General features: G+C 42.3%; 1 protein-coding gene and 1 non-coding gene across 3 annotated transcripts in view; both read right to left on the reverse strand.

Moving 5' to 3' along the window:
* Positions 1-8472: 8472 nt before the first annotated feature.
* Positions 8473-18314, reverse strand: part of LMBRD1 (LMBR1 domain containing 1) — a 56540-nt gene continuing 46698 nt past the window's right edge. For both annotated transcript variants that reach the window (XM_066609504.1, XM_066609503.1), the window contains exons 15-16: positions 10031-10122; positions 8473-9862 (exon numbers count right to left, since the gene is read on the reverse strand). In XM_066609504.1, coding sequence (XP_066465601.1) covers positions 9743-9862; positions 10031-10122 — 212 coding nt within the window. In that variant the 3' untranslated portion in view covers positions 8473-9742. The remainder of the gene's footprint in view (positions 9863-10030; positions 10123-18314) is intronic.
* On the reverse strand, positions 10435-10565 carry LOC136638407 (small Cajal body-specific RNA 15). Its single transcript, XR_010793626.1, has one exon. It is a non-coding gene; the product is annotated as a small Cajal body-specific RNA 15 (non-coding RNA).

Consider the following 18314-nt stretch of genomic DNA (forward strand, 5'->3'; position numbering starts at 1 on the left):
AGATTGGCTTGTGACTTATCAGGGGATGTGAAGTTGCTTTCAACATCTTCAGATAAGGAGCAAGTTTGAAGTCCAATACATTACAGGTGAACCCTATGCTATGTTTTCACCATGTACACCTGTCCATCTCTCCCTGGTAATCAGATAAAATTGTAGAGTTTTTGTACCCCGAAGAGTTATATATTCTGGCAGTATGCCATACTGTGGCAGGTTCCACTTATCTTCCAGGGATTAGAAAAGCTATATCTGTTAGGATTCCCTTTTAACTCAACTATTAAGAAGTCGTGCTGTTTGTATAGTTGCCCTAGGATGTTACAGTAATTTGCTTTTGACTTACTGGATTGGCTGCCCTGAGTGTACAGATATACTTAAGTGCTTATATCCCACCATGCCTTTGGTAAGTGCCACATGGCTGGGGTAACATCTAAAGGGCTGACAAAAGTAGATGGTCATCAAGGACAGCTGTAATCATCTAACACGTGGGGGCTCTTAGAATTGTTGTTCCTGATGCCTTTTCGTACAGTTTTCAGGAATATTCTCTTTCTTTATGAACCAGCTCAATAAAATCACACTGCAATCACCTCCAGCAACTGTTCTATGTTACGTGTTTGTAACATTTAATGGGCCCTATCATGTTAGTTCAGGGTACTGGTGAAAAGGTTAAAGCAAACTCTGGCCATACAGAATTCAAAGACTATTTGCATTAGTAATCCAATTTTCTGGTTTGTGTTAAGGGGCCAACGAATGAGTTTGTCAATAGAATTTCTAAGCAGTTCTTGTGCAGTGGCATTGATTTGACAATTAGGATCACACTAGAACAAGACAACTTTCAGGCCTTCTTTAACACTGATATATACATTAAAAGTACCAAAATTTGTCATTGATCAGGGTTGCAGTTTCTTTTGTCTCCTGAGAAAGCAAGTTTTTCTACGTCACAGTGGGAACAAAAGATCTCAAATATAATGGTGCATCTCAAATTATCAAGCCTTTTCTGGGCTCTTGATTCAGATAATTTACATTTACTTTCATTGATGCAATTTTAGATCATGTTGCTGCATCTCAAGTTAAAAACGTTTGTCAGTACTCTGACAGTATTCTTGAATTCTTATAATATTCAATTTTAAGTCCTGTGAGCTTCCTTGCTGCCCATTCACAGCATATTATCACAGACAAAACTGGTTCCAAGATCATTCTGGCACACAGCAGGGGGATTGCTGTGACACATGTATGCAGAAAACATAAAGTGGCAAGAGCAAAACATTCAGGGCAGCTTTGCATTCCCACATCCTTGACCCAATCAGTTGTGCCATGTGTTTTGACTGCAAGGTGCAAAAATTATTCCAAGGAGACCAGTATGACTCCAAGACTAAAAATAATCTTTAGAATAAGAAGAGGTTATGAAATTGTTCCTAGTTTTCAGTTTCAGATTAGTCAATTATCTGAAGCAGTCTCCTGTAGAATGAGAAGCCTATTTATTAAACCATTAACCACCCTTCTAGTGCTCAAGGCAGTGTACATTAATATAATCAGTAAACTCTCTTCTATGAATACAGTAGACAAACAGCTGTGGCATTTATGGTAAGCAAATGTAATTATTAGAACTTGCCGTCTAAGAACCTAACATTCTGGAAAAACCTTATCAGGTACAAACAGCAGCAGGTCTTCCTACTCAAGCATGTTTATTACACTGGCATTGCTAGGAGGGTGCGGGCTGCACCAGGTGACACGCCGGGGGGGGTGACGGGCCCTGGGGGGAGGACGTGCTAACATCATGGCGTTAGGAGCTACCCCGTCATGCCATACACTGTGGGATGTGGAATGTCCAGTGGAGTGCAGTGCAAAAAACAGAATTGAAATAGCCCCTTTCATTCAAAAGTTATGGCCAAAAAACCAGAAGGAAAAAATGCATGGAGCCCTATGGAAAGTGAAAGTGAGCTGTATCGCTCATTTACTCATGAATAGGCAAATATGCCTTAGTGCATGGGAAAGGGCAGGCTGAGAGGCATCCAACGACAGCTGAATTGTCCCAATCCAATGAATGCAACCCCCCAAAAACACCCGAGAAGGAGGTTCCCCCAGCTGTGAGTCTATTGAGCTAAAACGAAGGCACGTGGCCACATTTACTTCAGAGTAAACTGACTTGGTGGAACAGGACTGGCTCCCCCTTATTTAATTATTTCTTTTATTTTAATTTAATTATTTATTTTAATTTGCTTGATGATGTCACTTCTGGCCATGACATCACTTCCAATGGGTCCTGGACAGATTGTCATTCTAAAAAGTGGGTCCTGGTGCTAAAAGTTTGAGAACTGCTGCAATAAGGTGTTAGTTGACACAGGTGTGTGTGTGTGTGTGTGTGTGTGTGTGTGTGTGTGTGAGACTCTACAAGTTTTCAAAATCACTAAAATCAGTATTTGGAGGAATAAAACCATCATGTTATATATCAATCAATTCATAATTTCATGCAGAATGCAGTGAAACAAACCACACTGAAATATCTGTGTTATAACAAAAGGTACAGCCAAAAAACCAGTGGGGGCGGGGCAATGGTACATCACCACGCCCACCTGGGGCATTGCCCCACCCACTACATGGGGTGACGCACAGGCCTCCCGCACCGGGTGACAGGAATCCTAGTGACGCCACTGTTTATTAATCTACACTTCCTTATCTAAAATTTTGCAGCTAGTTTAGGTAACTTGGCTGCATATTAATACACAAAAGTTGCATAACTATTTGCTAAATACAGCAGGCTAACATTTACAGTTGCATGACATGTTATGCTCTACAATTATGCTCAAGCATGAGTCAGCATGTGAAAGTTTTGATACAAGGAACTTGTAAACCATGGAGGACTGAAAGAGTATGAATCTGTGCTTTATACCTGTCTCCGTCCAATTCTTTAGTCTTACATTTGTTGGTTTTAGTATTATGTTTTCAGACACAAATCTACCACCATGCCAGGTTAGACCAGTGGTGCTCAATCTGGTGGGTTGTGAGCCACTAGCTCATGTAACACTGCCCCTTTCCTTTTAAGGGACGGGAGCAGGGAGAAAGCAGCAATGCAATCCTTAGGATCATGCCCTTACAGGGAAAGGGGGGCTAATTTTAAACGTATGTGCTGCCAGGGCCTGGGGATGTGGGGGACCCCCCTGGGGCTCCTGCAGGAATTCACAGCTTGTAAAAGGAAAGTTGTGATTGCAACATAGCAGGAAGCGGTCATGATTGCAACTTTCACTTTTTTGCAAGCTCTGCCCTGCAGAGCACTCCGTGGGACTCCCTACGCTCCCCTCCCCCCCGCAGCAAGTAAGTTAAGATTAAAAATAGCCCCCCTCCCCCTGCAGCGGTGCAAACCTGGGGATCACGTCGCCACCTTCTCCCCTCCTCTGCAAAGACTTATCTCAGGAGGTTTACTCCCAAAAAGTTTGACTACCAGTGAGGTAGACAATTGTTAAATTACAAACATAAAACCTGAGAATGCAGTCAGTGAGCAAGCCACATATGAACTGTATAGATTGCTCACAACTGCTGCTGGTTTAGAACAGGGGTCTCCAAACTTTTCGGCATGGGGGTTGTATTGTGCATCTGACAGTGTTGAGTGCTGGAAAATAAGTAATAAATACAATGAGGACCAATGTGCTGAGATTTTGATTTGAATACAATAAGTGGGTGGGGGTGGAAGGACGAGGGGAGCAGAGGGCAAAATTGATTTGCACAGAAAAAGGGGAGAATGGATTTTGAAAAAGCATCAAGCAATCTACAACGCAAATCTCAAACTTTTTTGTCTCAGTTTCTGCTTCGTTTTAAGTTCACATTATATTTTTATTCCAGGTCTTTTCTGGGATAGATCTCATTAGATCTCAGCCACTAGAGATGCTGAATGTAATGGAAAAATTTCTTTCCATTACATCGCATTGGGCACATCTAGTGGCTGAATGGGGTATAAACCCGGAAGTGTGTCTTTTGAGTTATTTTTAGCCCCGAGTGTCTGGGGAATCTGGGGGGCTAGATAAAGTTCTCCCAAAGGCCTGATTTAGCTCGTGGGCCGGGGTTTAGACACCCTTGGGTTTAGAAGATATGCCAATCTTTTCATATGCCCATCTACTTTCAAATCCAAGCAATCTCTTTCTCTACATCCCTGCTTCCTTCCCGCCACACAAACAATTGGTCTCTGGGCTCCACCATTACCAATTAAGGAACCGGTTATTCACATACTGTAGATACTCACATATAATTTGATCTCACATATGAGTTGCGGGCAGGTTTTGAGCTGAAAAACATGGAATCCCAAAGGCCAGATTTAGCCCTCCTGGTGTTTAAAAAACCAGACCTCTGCCAGACATTTGCAAAATGGAATGAGGGTGCAGAAGGGTAGGGTGTGATCCTGCCAAAGAGAACAAGGAGCAGTTGATTTAAATGGAAGCCTTGAGCCCTTGCTTACTTTTTTCTCAGGAGGAGTGAAAATTTTAACTTTGGATGCAGCTTGCCCTGCAGCCTGGTTGCCTTGTAGTCTGATTGAAAGGGGGGATAGAGCCTGAATCCCACCACTTTTTTTTGAAGAGATTAACCCAGGAAACTACAGGCCAGGCAGCCTAACATCTATACCGGGTAAGATGGTGGAATGCCTCATCAAAGATAGCATCTCAAAACGCATAGACAAACAGGCCTTGCTGAGGCAGAATCAGCTTGGCTTCTGTAAGGGTAAGTCTTGCCTCACGAACCTTAAAGAATTCTTTGAAAAGGTCAACAGGCATGTGGATGCAGGAGAACCCGTAGACATTATATATCTGGACTTTCAGAAGGCATTCAACACGGTCCCTCAACGAAGGCTACTGAAAAAACTCCATAGTCAGGGAATTAGAGGACAGGTCCTCTCCTGCATTGAGAACTGGTCGAAGACCAGGAAACAGAGAGTGGGTGTCAATGGGCAATTTTCACAATGAAGAGAAGTGAAAAGCTGTGTGCCCCAAGGATCTCTCCTGGGACCGGTGCTTTTCAACCTCTTCATAAATGACCTGGAGACAGGGTTGAGCAGTGAGGTGGCTAAGTTTGCAGATGACACCAAACTTTTCCAAGTGGTAAAGACCAGAAGTGATTGTGAGGAGCTCCAGAAGGATATCTCCAAACTGGTAGAATGGGCAGCAAAATGGCAGATCCGTTTCAATGTAAGTAAGTGTAAAGTCATGCACATTGGGGCAAAAAACCAAAACTTCACATATAGGCAAAGACATAGCTGTCTGTGACAGATCGGGAGAGAGATCTTGGAGTGGTGGTGGACAACTCAATGTGCAGCGGCGGTGAAGAAGGCCAATTCTATGTTTGGGATCATTAGAAAAGGTATTGAGAACAAAACAGCTAATATTATAATGCCGTTGTACAAATCGATGGTAAGGCCACACCTGGAGTATTGTGTCCAGTTCTGGTCGCCACATATCAAAAAAGACATAGTGGAAATGGAAAAGGTGCAAAAGAGAGTGACTAAGATTATTACTGGGCTGGGGCACCTTCCTTATGAGGAAAGGCTACGGCGTTTGGGCCTCTTCAGCCTAGAAAAGAGGCGCCTGAGGGGGGACATGATTGAGACATACAAAATTATGCAGGGGATGGACAGAGTGGATAGAGAGATGCTCTTTACACTCTCACATAACACCAGAAGCAGGGGACATCCACTAAAATTGAGTGTTGGGAGAACAGAAAAAAGAAAATACTTCTTTACTCAGTGTGTGGTGGGTCTGTGGAAATCCTTGCCACAGGATGTGGTGATGGCGTCTGGCCTGGATGCCTTTAAAAGGGGATTGGACAAGTTTCTGGAGGAAAAATCCATTACGGGTTACAAGCCATGATGTGCATGTGCAACCTCCTGATTTTAGAAATGGGCTATGTCAGAATGCCAGATGCAAGGGAGGGCACCAGAATGAGGTTATCTGGTGTGCTCCGTGGGGCATTTGGTGGGCCGCTGTGAGATACAGGACTAGTTGGGCCTATGGCCTGATCCAGGGAGGCTGTTCTTATGAGATGATCACTTTCCAAGTCACCAGGCCAGCCTTTAGTGACTCTAAAGGACTCGAGTCAAATTGCCCTCCCCTTTAAAAAGCCCACCATGGAAAAAATGGGGCTGCTGCCAAGGAGTTTGTGTCAGAGTTCTCTTTACTCACTACACTGATGTCTCCATCTGTAAACAGGGTGAGAGGGACTACAAGAGAGATAGGAAAGTAGCGGAGGAGGGTCACGAGCAGCAGCTGTGAGGCTTACCAGGATTTGATCCTTTGCAGCCCTAGTCAGTAGTCCCACTGTAGCCGGTCATTCAGTGAGGCTTCCTGCTCCCCACCAGCCATGGTGGAAAGCATGATTACTACTAACTCTCTCCTCCCCTTCCCTGGGCTTCTGCAGCCAATCAAAAGGCTCCACCTCCTGCTCTCCCTCAGCCAATAAAAATATCAGAATGCCCATTCTTTGTCCAATGATCATCCTTTTCTTCCTTCCTATCAGAGATAGGTAAAAAGAGCCCAGTTCCACCTCCCTCCATTCATTGCAATTATTTCCCTTTCCTGCCTCCTGGCTGGAACTGTCGTGCTGCTTGCCCACTCGGAGTTATGGCCCCACAAGGTTTTTCATGCACATAGTCACGAGTCCGCACATATGGGGACAAGTGCTGAGTCAGGGGGTCCCTGACTTGAGTCTTTTTCAGAGTCTTCCACACCCACAACTCCCTAGTTACCACATCGCCCAAAATCATGCATTTTTGCAATTGAAGTCCGAGTCCCTGACTCAAGTTCCCAACCCTGGCTATTACTGGCACCCACATGCTTTTTTTCCATCTATTTTAGGCCATTGAAGTGGCTATGACCTCCAAGGCACATTTTAAATCAAGTCTCATGCTTTAACTTCAAAAAATATTATGGCTGAATTCAGAGGGTCTCTTGCACAAGCAAAAGTATCTCCCATTTGTGAATGGTGATCCGTTTCCCCCCCCTTCTACAGTCCCCATGCTGCACCCTATGCCATTCCAGAATGTCCTTAACCCTCAATGGCAGTTTGTGCTGGGTTGCCATAAGCTGCTGTAGGAACTGGGAAGAATTGTTATGAGTTTAACTTGTGCTTCTTTTGGTCCAACTATATGTACACTCCTCATTAAGAAACCTGTTTGAACAGAACGATGGGTTCAAGTGAAGTACAACACCTATATGTTAATCTATAGTTGAATTCCCTTCCAGGGGAATTGAGAACTACTCCCTTCATCATGGCTTTATAGGGAGGGCTCAAAACATACCTGTTTCATCTGATATTTGGTTGCCGAGTGGATTTTTGCCCACTCTGTGCCTCTGAAATACTACTGTGGCTTGACTGCTTCCCTGGACTAATTTGTTCTCCTAGTGGCTCAACAATGTGTGTTGGGTTTTGCTTTTTTTTTTTTTTAATGTTTTTAAAATTTTAAATGTTTTATGTTTATATTTTTAATGCTAGGTTTGATTTTTTTCTTTTTCGTGTTGTGATTCTTTGTCCTTTCATGTAGGAGTTCTGAAAGCTGCCTTCGGCATTTGCTTCAGCATGGGAAAGGCGGGATATAAATTTCTCATGTAAGCAAAATTCATTTCAAGTTGATCTTATAGAAGAAGCTTCTTTAAAAGGGAGCATACACTTATGTGGCAGTGGCTGCCACAAACAATATTCTCCATGGCGAGCTACAATTAATGAGGTCACAAAGCTGTTTATAAAGTCCACAGTTTCTACAAAACATAAAATCATTAAAATGTTCCTTGCAAGTTGTGCGCTTGAGATGACATATGAGCAGATTTCTATGCCTTGGTTTACTTGGCCACTAACAAGCTACTTTTGGAGAAAAAAAAGAAGTCAAAGACATTCATCTTCTAAAGTCTGGTATTAATCAGTGAAGCACTAGCTGACACCAACACTGCAGTATATCACTGAAGTGTAGGGCAGGAACACAAGGCAAAATTTCAAGGGTTTTACTGCTGAAAGTTCAACATTGCATGGGGGAAAAAGCCCTCTTACAAGCAAGGAAGTAGAATCATGACTCAGATAATTAGGGGCCATTTCATATGTGGCCTTTTGCAACATTCTTGTTCTTAAAGAAAGCCATGAAGGTTATAGAGGGCACCACAGAAGAGGAGAGCTGCAGTAAAACATGTGGTGCAATGTGGGAAGATTAAGAAGTTGCAACTTCCACATAGTCTCTCCAACAAGCACAGTAAAACCTTCTGTTGCAGCATTAGAAAAGAAAAAGGGAACAGCTTCCATCAAGTAGCTGGAAATCTAGAAACAAGAGTAGTGAATAATTTAAAATATAAATTAGGAAGCAAACCTAAAACTTTACACAAAATATTTCATAGTCCCACAATATACAAAGTGGTTTGCAATCTGGAAACATTTACAAGTGTTGTGTTTAATTGTAAATTTTAATTTAAAGAATGGTAATTAAATCCATCAACAAGATTTCAGATTAAACAGCTGGTTTCTAGTTACAAAAAATGTATGAAATTTTAAAATTCTTTTAAAATAAATTCTTGAAAGTTCTGGCTAGAAGGTGGCCCAAACAACTTTAACACACAAAATAAATGTAGTTGGGATTCAGGTTAATTTATTTTACAAATAGTACAGAAAAAACACAACTTTGCATGATTTTTAATACTTATGCATTCCACTTAATTATAAACTCTGAACAAAATGACAAACCATACTAAATTTACAATTTAAAAAATCCTTTATAAGTATTTGGGTTCCAGCAAGCTGAGAAACAGTGAACAACAATATGTACCTAACATGATTAATATTTAACCTTTTTTTTTAAGATCACACATTTGGTTTACATTGTGGAGACATGGTACCTTCCAAGTTATGCAAGGAATGGAAGTTGTACTGTCTTTTATAGTACTCTCAACAGAGAAACTTCTAAAGAGTTTCAATACTGTGGACAATATTCTCTGTCCTGTCATGTACTGCAAGATGGGAGAGAAGCAAACATACTCCCTCTCCCCACTCTCCTTCTGTGTCTGGACCATAAAAGCTGAACTGGGACATTTCAAGTTATATATGAACACAGAATCTCCTTAACCCAAAAGTGTGGCATATGGGCAGGTTAGGGGAAGCCCCATGTGTGATTTTTCAGTGTAATTGTATAATGCTTGTGGTTTCAGGAACTGGTGAGGGAGCATGAGCTTGGGTCCTGCTCCCCATTTCATGATACTTGCACATGAGATATAGGAAAGGAAGACGACATGCTGTCTAAATAGGCCATGGGTTCTTATTTAATTCACTGGAATCATTAGCCAGAACCCAACATTGCTGACAGCCTGAGATTCACTAAAGCTACTGTCATGTATGTTTTAGTTATTAATTGTATTATTAATAGGCATTGGCAACTTTAACTCCAGATTTCTGTGTGTTTTAATTTAAATTTACCTATCACTTAATCATCAAAATGAACCAGGCATAAATTTAAAACTCAAAACCAACAGAAAGGCAGCCAACTAAATTAAATGACATGCTACAGTACCCGCATATACTCAAAAAAATAGTACTTTTAATCATTCCTTCATAAAATCAGCTCTTTTTAACAATATATGTACATTAGCTATAATACACTATACTCAAAAGACCCCATTTCCCAATGCTGCGCAACATCACTTAACAGTGGCAAATGTGAGGGTAGAGAAAAGTCCAAACCAAAATGACATTTTCAGTTTTGTGCTGCATGCTTTACCCTTCAGGAGTAAGGGTGTTGTCAACCATAATAGAGAGGTGGTTCATCATCACTCATATCTGAATCCTCTTCATCCACTTCACCTTCAATGACAGATTTTTTTCCTTTGCAGCATGACACAATTAATCCAATTAAGAACACCTGTGAATTCAAATCAGTATAATGTATTACTATTGATCACTTGAGGAGAACATGGAACATCAGATTTAGAGCAGGGCAATGTTGTTATAATGCAAACGATATGATAATTGCAATTATGTTAAAGCACTCGGTTGGTTTTTATAATGACCTTTAAATAAGATTACTTACTGCAATAAAAGCCCAGTTGCCAAAGTAATATGCAGCACTGAAGAACCAAAATTTGTGAAGGAACAGGTAAGTCCTAGTAACAGTGCATTGGTCTGAAAGAAAAAAAAATCTTAAGCTGAGGTGGCAAAGTAACCACTTAAGCTCTTAATTTTGTATGATGAACACGATTCTGAAAAATGTCCTGACTAGTCAACACACATGAATTTACTCTTAAGAATGTATATTAGGGAAATCAGCTATAGTTACTGCTGTGAAACTTGAACTACAAGGGTAAATTTGTTTTTCTGTTTTAAACTATGACCAGGTATCATAATACATATTAATTTTATACAAACAGCATACTTCACTCTTCTTTGAACAAATGAATCCTTAACGAACAGTTCTCATCCATTCCCATTCATAAACAATGTTGGCAGATAGTAGTAAGGCCTAGCTACATCTCATAGACAGACCTTGTTCTTCTGCCATTTAATGTAGGAGGATAGTATCAACAGAGCCAACTGACTTCACTGGTTCTACTTTCTTAATCCTCCAGAAGAATTCAAGATTTTATTTACAGATGTTGTGTGTGAAAAGGCACATAATTTCCCACCAATCTTTAGAAATGAGTTCATACATGCACATTTGCTTCTATTTAAGCAACTCTGTGGAAGAAGTTGTGGAAGAAGGAACCCTGACAGCAAACAGTGCAATAAGCAAACGGAGGCTATTTTACAACAAAGGGCAGCGGAGAAATTGCTTAACTAAACTGTAAAATTATTACATCCCCAAATATAATATTCTTTAAGACACTGTAGTTTTGCAAACTACTCAAGATGTTCGTGTATCTGCAACTCTGGAAAGTACTTATCTCAATAGTAAAATGCTAAGTGCTTCTTGTCTAGCAATCTAAACAGACACCACATCACTGATATCATTGCTAATATTAATGGCATTGAGCACTGTACTGTACAATTTACTGTGAAAGTTGGCTATAAAATATTTTACACATTGCTTTAAATACTATTTATTATTTTGGAATAATGTTTTTTTTTTCTTATTTCAGGTTTGTTATCTGTGAATTTGCAGTCAGTTCTTGCGATCTGAGAGGGGCAGAATTGCCACCTACCCTTGTTATCTGCGACTCTGTTCTTATTATTCACTAATAGCGTGCTAGTGCCACATCAAATGGGCATTGGTCCAGGCAGGTGGAGAATCTGTGTCTGCTTCCAGACTAGCCCCACCATCTTGGGCACTCCAGCTGAACCTTCACAACCCTGACAATGATCACAGGTTGATGATGAGAGGCCTCTGAAAGGCTACATTAGGGCTGCTCTGGGTCTGGGGCAAGCCCAGGGAAGGACACAAAAGACAGGTGGAGGAGGAGGACAGTTGAAGCAACCCCCTCCTCACTGCTGAACTCTGAGACCTCGTTGTCAGGCCAGCAACCCTCAACAAGTCACGTGATAGCCAGCACTGAGAAATCACCCTCACAATCACCACAACCTTTAACACATCACGAGATATCCAGCATGGAGAAGGAAGCATCAGATGCAAGAGATGTTGAGGCGCCCTCGCTATCACCCAGCCACGTAGACTTCAAGTTAAGATTCAGGTTCATAAAGTTCACAGAGTGTATAGTGAAGCGCGTTCTGGAACCTAGGCCCATTTTCCCCATATGATCAATGATGTGTTCAACAGGACTTATGGCCAAGGATGAATAGGATTATAGTTCTGATATACTGCTTAACTAAAACGGATAAGCAAAGGCTTTGCTTTAACAGTTGGTTCTTTGGTATATTATTGGAACTGAAAGCTGCCAGTCCCTGCTGAAACATGGATATCTTCAGCAACAATCACCGACCAATCAGGCCACAAATTCAACTTGACAGCCTGTATAACTATCACATGGGACTTATATTACGAAATGGAAAGTCAAGAAGAGCAAGAAATCATTGCCACAGGAATACTGAGTACCCTCAGTGATATGGAAACATGAACTAAAATTCATTTGAAAAGATACTCTGTTGCACAGTTTACAATGTGGGTCTCTTTCCTCCCAAGGTACACTGCTTAAATGTATGAATGATTACCAAAGTACTGTTTGGCCAATCTGAACAGAAAAAAGAAGCAATTATGACAACTGTTGATGTAGCTGTTAGTAGCTGTTAATGTAGAAGATTGTGACAGTTTTCTCAAGAAAGTTACATAAGAGCCATCAGGAAAAATACCACATAACTAATCTTAACTCTTAAGTAAAAGCAAAGTATTGCAAAAAGACTATTGGACAGATGGTCATACACTTTTCACATCTTCAAACACAGGCACCAGACTTTTAACTCAAAGAAGTAAAACTACAGTATAATTTATGTTGCAGTTCAAGATCTGTTGAATAAAGATTAACACCATTGTATACATACTATGTGAAGCCATTCTTAGTCAACCGGTTCAATATATTATCTCCCTTTCTATAAAAAATAAAGTATTAGGGAGAAGAATTATTCAGTGTGGCAGTCACTGCACAGCGTATCTGGGCATATATCCCAATTAAGTCTAATTCAAAGGTACGATTAGTTCTACAGAATAGATTGGAAAACCCTCAGGCCAGCAGTTTACCAACCACCTTCTTCAGGAATGCCACACAGAATAATGGTCATTTAGAGAAATGTTATTCTTGATGTTCCATTAAGTTTCTGCAACAGGGTGAATGCTCAATAAACTACAGCTTTCAATAGTATCATACTGCCTTGTGCTATCATTTACCTCTCACAACACAGAGGGAAAGATCCAAAATTGGCAATTTTACTGCATCTGAACAGGTTCGTATTCCGTGGATGGGCTGAGCACTTCACCCAGTTCCCCTTAATCTTCCATGCCCAAGGCTAGTTTCCGTGTCTTGGGCTAACTGGCTCTCTGTCAAACATGGAACTTCTCTGGCACAAATCACATTCCTTTTGAAATGGCTATAGTCCTTTTGAAATATATAGGTCCTTTTGAAATATATAGGTCCTTTTGAAAAGGACCTATATAGTCCTTTTGAAATGGCTATAACTCACTATTTCACCAGACAAATAAGGCTGAACATGTCTTTGCTATAAAAGTGTCAATGCATGTCTGAGCATAAATATTGAACTGGCTCAGCTAAATTCCAGAGATAAGTTAAAATCAAAGATATAGGTTGACGTTCAACTTGGCTATGAAACAGATTACCTCCCGAGTCAACCAGTACACCCCATGCGAGACGAGGAAATAAAACATTTAATTAGTGTATCAGGATAGCATGTTTTTTCAGCACCATCTGCAACCCCTCCAGCTGCTCACCTGAATTAAAGAGCAGTGAACAGACCTACAGATGGCTCTCTACAGTAATCTGACTAAACAAATTACAGTAGATGTTTTGGACCTGTTTGACCTTCAAGACATAGTATAATGAAATGTGACACTAGTTCAGTACTACCATTATAATGTCTTTGCTTCTTCCCTAGGGTGACAATAGCATTTGCTTGGCATTATGCGATACAAGAGCAAGATTCATGAATGAACAATCCAAGGTAGTTTTGGAAATGCAATTTATCAGATCTTTGCACTGGAAAAAAAATTGCCTTAAAAAAAAATCTCAGATCCCTGAGTTATGTTAATAATAAATAAGTTATATACCCAAATAGAAGGGGGTCCATAGCTTAGTGCTGTGGTATTCAAACTAAGGCCCTGGCCTCTGCCCCCCCCCCCCGATCATGTCGCTAACAGGGATGCAGGGACCGGGATGTAATCAGCCCTGCAGCAGCCTTCCCAGGGTGCAGAGAGCCCTGCATGAGCGTCTGCAGGGCTCCCCAGCATGCAGAAAGTGAAAGTGGAGCGATCGTGGAGTGTGATTGTTTCACTTTCTGCAGGCTGGGGAGCCCTGCAGACGCTCACGCAGGGCTCTCTGCACCCTGGGAAGGCTGCTGCAGGGACTGGTGAGTATATCCCAGTCCCTGCAGCCCCCCCCCCCGAGCAATGCGATCCTGGGGATCACGTCGCTGCCTCCCTCCCCTCCCCTGCAAGCATTTACTGAAGCTTTCAAACTCCCAGAGAGTTTGAAAACAGCAGGCTTAGTGGGTATGATGCATCCTCAGCATATTCAGTCTGCAGGATCACAAGAAACAGGGCTGGGATATATTTCTCCCAGAAGCCATGGAAAAAAGTGTAAGTGGACAGTATAGGTAGGTAGTCCAAAGATCTGATATTGTATAAAGTCAAGCATATGTTCAGGAACTATAGACTGCACGCATTACCAAAAACAAGAACTCTGTAGTATCTCTGAAACAACATCCATGTGAATTTGACTTAAGACTAATAATATGATGTTCTGTCCAAGAGCTGCAATATTCCCTTATCTAAAAATATTGAAACGGAACATGTCCAAAACATAAGGCAGAATGTACGCTACAGAAGGTGTTTTTTGCCCACACAGCCATGTGTGAAAGTCAGAAGACAGACAGCTGTCAGAAATAGATGCTGTGTTGAGAAGACTGTCCATTAAACTCACGGGTCGAGCTGTTCTGAAGTTTCACCAGGTTCGTATTTGGGCTATATCCCTATTAGTTTTGAGGATATGCTTTTAAAAACCTGTTTCATATCTGTGTGTCATTACGAAAGTGCCACAAATGGGGACTTTGCCTCAGCTCCTATGCTACTTCTCATACAGGCTGGCTAGACATTTCTGCCTTAAAATCTAAGCAGCAGCCTAAAATTGAGGGCAGAACAAGTGTCCTAGAATGACAATTAAAGCTATGCCTATAGTGAATACAGTGGGAAGGGCTCTGAGGGACTGACCTAGAGTGCTTGTATTTATAACGTGACGTTAGCAGCCGCTGAGACAATACGAGTCAGTGGAGCTGGGAAGCAATTTGTTTTTTCTTTCCTATAACAGTACCAAGCACACATGCTAAGGTGTGGAAATACCTAGAGGAAGAGAAGACTCTTAAAATATTCACACTTCTATCCTGCTTTCTTTGGAAAGCTCAGAGTGGCTTACATGAGCCTCTCTTATACCGAAGCACAAATCAAGTCAATGCTTAGTTTAAAAATAATCAGATAATCCTAAGCCATTAACTGGGTCAAAGACTCCTTTCGACCATACTTACCAAGGAAGAACTGAACTAATAGATAGTGTTAAAGGAAATCCTGTTCCAGTTCCACCTCTACTCCAGTTCTCAGAGCAGTATTCACTACACAATACTATACACAAGTCTTTTCAATTGGCACTGTGAAGACCCTTCTTGCCCTCACAGCTCTCTCATCCTCAGACCTTTTGTCTCACCCAGTTTGGCAAGAGCCTGCAATATTAGTCACTTCAACAAGTTTAATCTTAGAAACATTATGGCTATAGATCTGATCTGCTGACAGGGTACTGCAAAAGTTGCCTCTTGTACCAAAAAGCTTCTTGGTTTTCAAACTACATCTCTGGCCTTCCGCTAAGGGTCCTCAAAGTGAATCCAGTGTATTGGCTGATCCAAGTTAATCCTGAGTTCAGGTTTCCCCAAGCAGCCTGGGGAAAAGCAGGGACTGGAGGGCTCCTGCTTCAGGCATTGTGGAACTTCAGAGGTGGATGTTGCTAGGCCACTAAACCCCAAGGGACAAGTGAAAACCTTTTGGTACATTTGCTATGAAGGCCAATAGTCATTTTCTCATACTCCATCCTCTCTGTTGGGAGTGGGTAGCCTGCTGCCCTTTATCCCAAAGGGGCTGGTTGATATCTTGGGGCTTTGGGTATGATATGGGCTTAGTTTCAGAGGCTAGGCTCTGTGCATTACAGAAAACAGATTCCCCACTGAGATAAAAACAAAAGCCTAACTAGGATGCACCACACTATCACAGCCCCCTGGGGCACAGTAGCCGAGCCAACACCCACCTCTGAGGCCCCACAATGCCCACAGCTCTCAAAAGGCCTCCAGTCCCATAAGTCCAAGGGCACCCAGGGGACCCTCAAGCCTCTCAACTTGGAGAAACAGCCACTGGACTATTTACCTAGAGTAGTCGTTCTCAAACTGGTGGATTGCGATGCACCAGTTCGTGTAAAAGTTCGCTCATCCCTTTGAGGGGCGGTGGAAAGGGAGAGGCAGGGAAGCAATCCCCAGGATCACGTCCCTATGGGAGGCACTTTCCACTTACTTTATGCAGGTACGGCTGCAGTAGGAGGTGTGGGGAGCCCTCTGCAGCGCCCCCCTCAGCAACGCGATCCTGGGAATCGCATCACTGCTCTAGCCCCTCCCACACAAAGACTTACTGTGGGAGTAAAGCCCCCTCAAAGTTTGAGAAACACTGACTGAGAGGATGTGCAATGGCAGGGGGTGTGTCCTTATGAAAAGTAGCCCCATCCTCCTCCTCCTCCTCCTTCAGGTAACATCTCTCCATACCCTCTCTACTGCTTACTAGGCTCCTCCCAGAGTGCCTGAGAGGTTAATCAGCCTCTCCTAAGCTCTTGCATACAATTTCTGCCAGTTCCTCCAAACTCCTGCTTTCTTGCCCTTCCTCTGGGCCGCTTTCTTCCCCCTTTCCATTCTCAGGTCTTCTGATTTTTCTGTTCCTTTGCCCTCCTCTTCCTTTTGTCACTTTCCCCATTCCATCTTTTCTCTCTCTTCTGCCTGGCTCCTGTCTCTTTCCTTCTCTGTTCCTCTCATTCACCCCCACCCCACTATCCCTGGCTTGCTGTATAGGCTGGTACCAGCTCCCAGCCATCAGCCTTCCCACTGTGACAACCAGCAAAGGAACCATCAGCCAACTCTGGTGGTGAGGTCACCACTGAACAACTCCCACCCAAACATCTCCAGGATAACTCACTGCATACCCTAGCAATGTGAGGCTTGGGCTGCAGCAAGCAATGGCCAATCACACTCCCAAACCCACCACTGGTAGAGTACTGAGGCTTCCTCCCAAATGCAAAAGACTAAACATGTGCAGCTCCAAATGCGGCTGGCCTACAGCAGGCCAGATTACCTTTGTGAAACCTCTGCAGTGAGGTGGCAAGAAGAAAATGCCAGAACTACTGCTATCAATATGTCCAACTGAAGATACGTTTGACCTTTAGACTGAATTTCTCTCTGAAACCACTCAAGGTTGAGGAGAGAGAGTAATGGCTATTTCCTCTGTCCACGCTGAAGTACAGTCAATAAAAAATAAAGGGCAGGAGGTCTGGTCTACAGGGTAGAGCCTCCGTTAGCCCGAAGATAACATCAGAAGGTCGCCAGTTCAAGGACACCGGCAGCTCCCTGAACGGCTGCGAATGGCGAGACCTTGAAGCAGCTGACAAGCCAAGCTGAGTGATTCCACCTGGTCTTGGTGTGAGCAAGAAGCATCTTGGCTGCCCTCCATGTGAGAGATGGAGCTGCTTGTCAGCCTGCGTGGGAGAACCAGAGGCCAGAAGTGAGACCAAATCAGGAAGATCCATTCTGAAATGTTGTTGGTTCTTGAAAGAGAGAACCTTTATGATTGTAAAAATCCCCTTGAGGGATTTAGAAATGCCTGCCTATGTAAACTGCCTTGAATAAAGTCAGAGGAGTAAACTGATGACCAGAAAGGCGGTATATAAATACCTAGTTATTATTATAATACTATTACTAGGGCGAGAAGGAAGAATCTGCCTGAATGGAGGTGCCACAAGAATGTTTTCACATACTATATGGCACTCTCATATTAGCAGAAATTTAGAGTACACTTTATATGGGATCCTGGGTTCACTGCTGCTTTGCCAAGGAAAACTAGTTTGGCTAAGAAGAAAAGAATCTACTTTACTTGCCAGTGTTTACTCAGTGTCCTAAATGGGTTGGTTCAGCCACAGAGGAAAAATTAGTGTTGGAAAAACAGTTTCAGAGCATAGAGTTTGAGTCAAAAGGTTACAAAGCAAACAAAAGTTCTCCAGTTACCTCTGGGATGAGAAACAGTTTTGTCACAGTTACAGTCCTCTTAAAATCCTAGAGATCTCCTGCGTGGTAAGTCTCCCTGCCAGAACCTTACTCAGTTACTCCCAGAGAACACAGCTCTAAGCTGCATGAAACTGTACTAATTGGTTCAACAAGGGAGTTTAGGTCTCGCTTAAGATCTAAAGAGTGAGGTTTTATACAAACTTTCTCCCTACTCAATAGTTCTCACAACTTTTAGAGGCACCATGCCACCTCAGATTATGTGGGAAAGAGATGCTGAACCTTTTCAGATGACTGTGAGGAGACTACAACGTCCTGGGGACCTGGCTTCAATTCAAACTTCTAGACTAAATTTGCATAATCAATGATAAGAGCAAACTTATCCTCACTGGCATACTTGCGGT

This window comes from Tiliqua scincoides, chromosome 1 (assembly GCF_035046505.1).
Source record: "Tiliqua scincoides isolate rTilSci1 chromosome 1, rTilSci1.hap2, whole genome shotgun sequence".
Taxonomy (NCBI): domain Eukaryota; kingdom Metazoa; phylum Chordata; class Lepidosauria; order Squamata; family Scincidae; genus Tiliqua; species Tiliqua scincoides.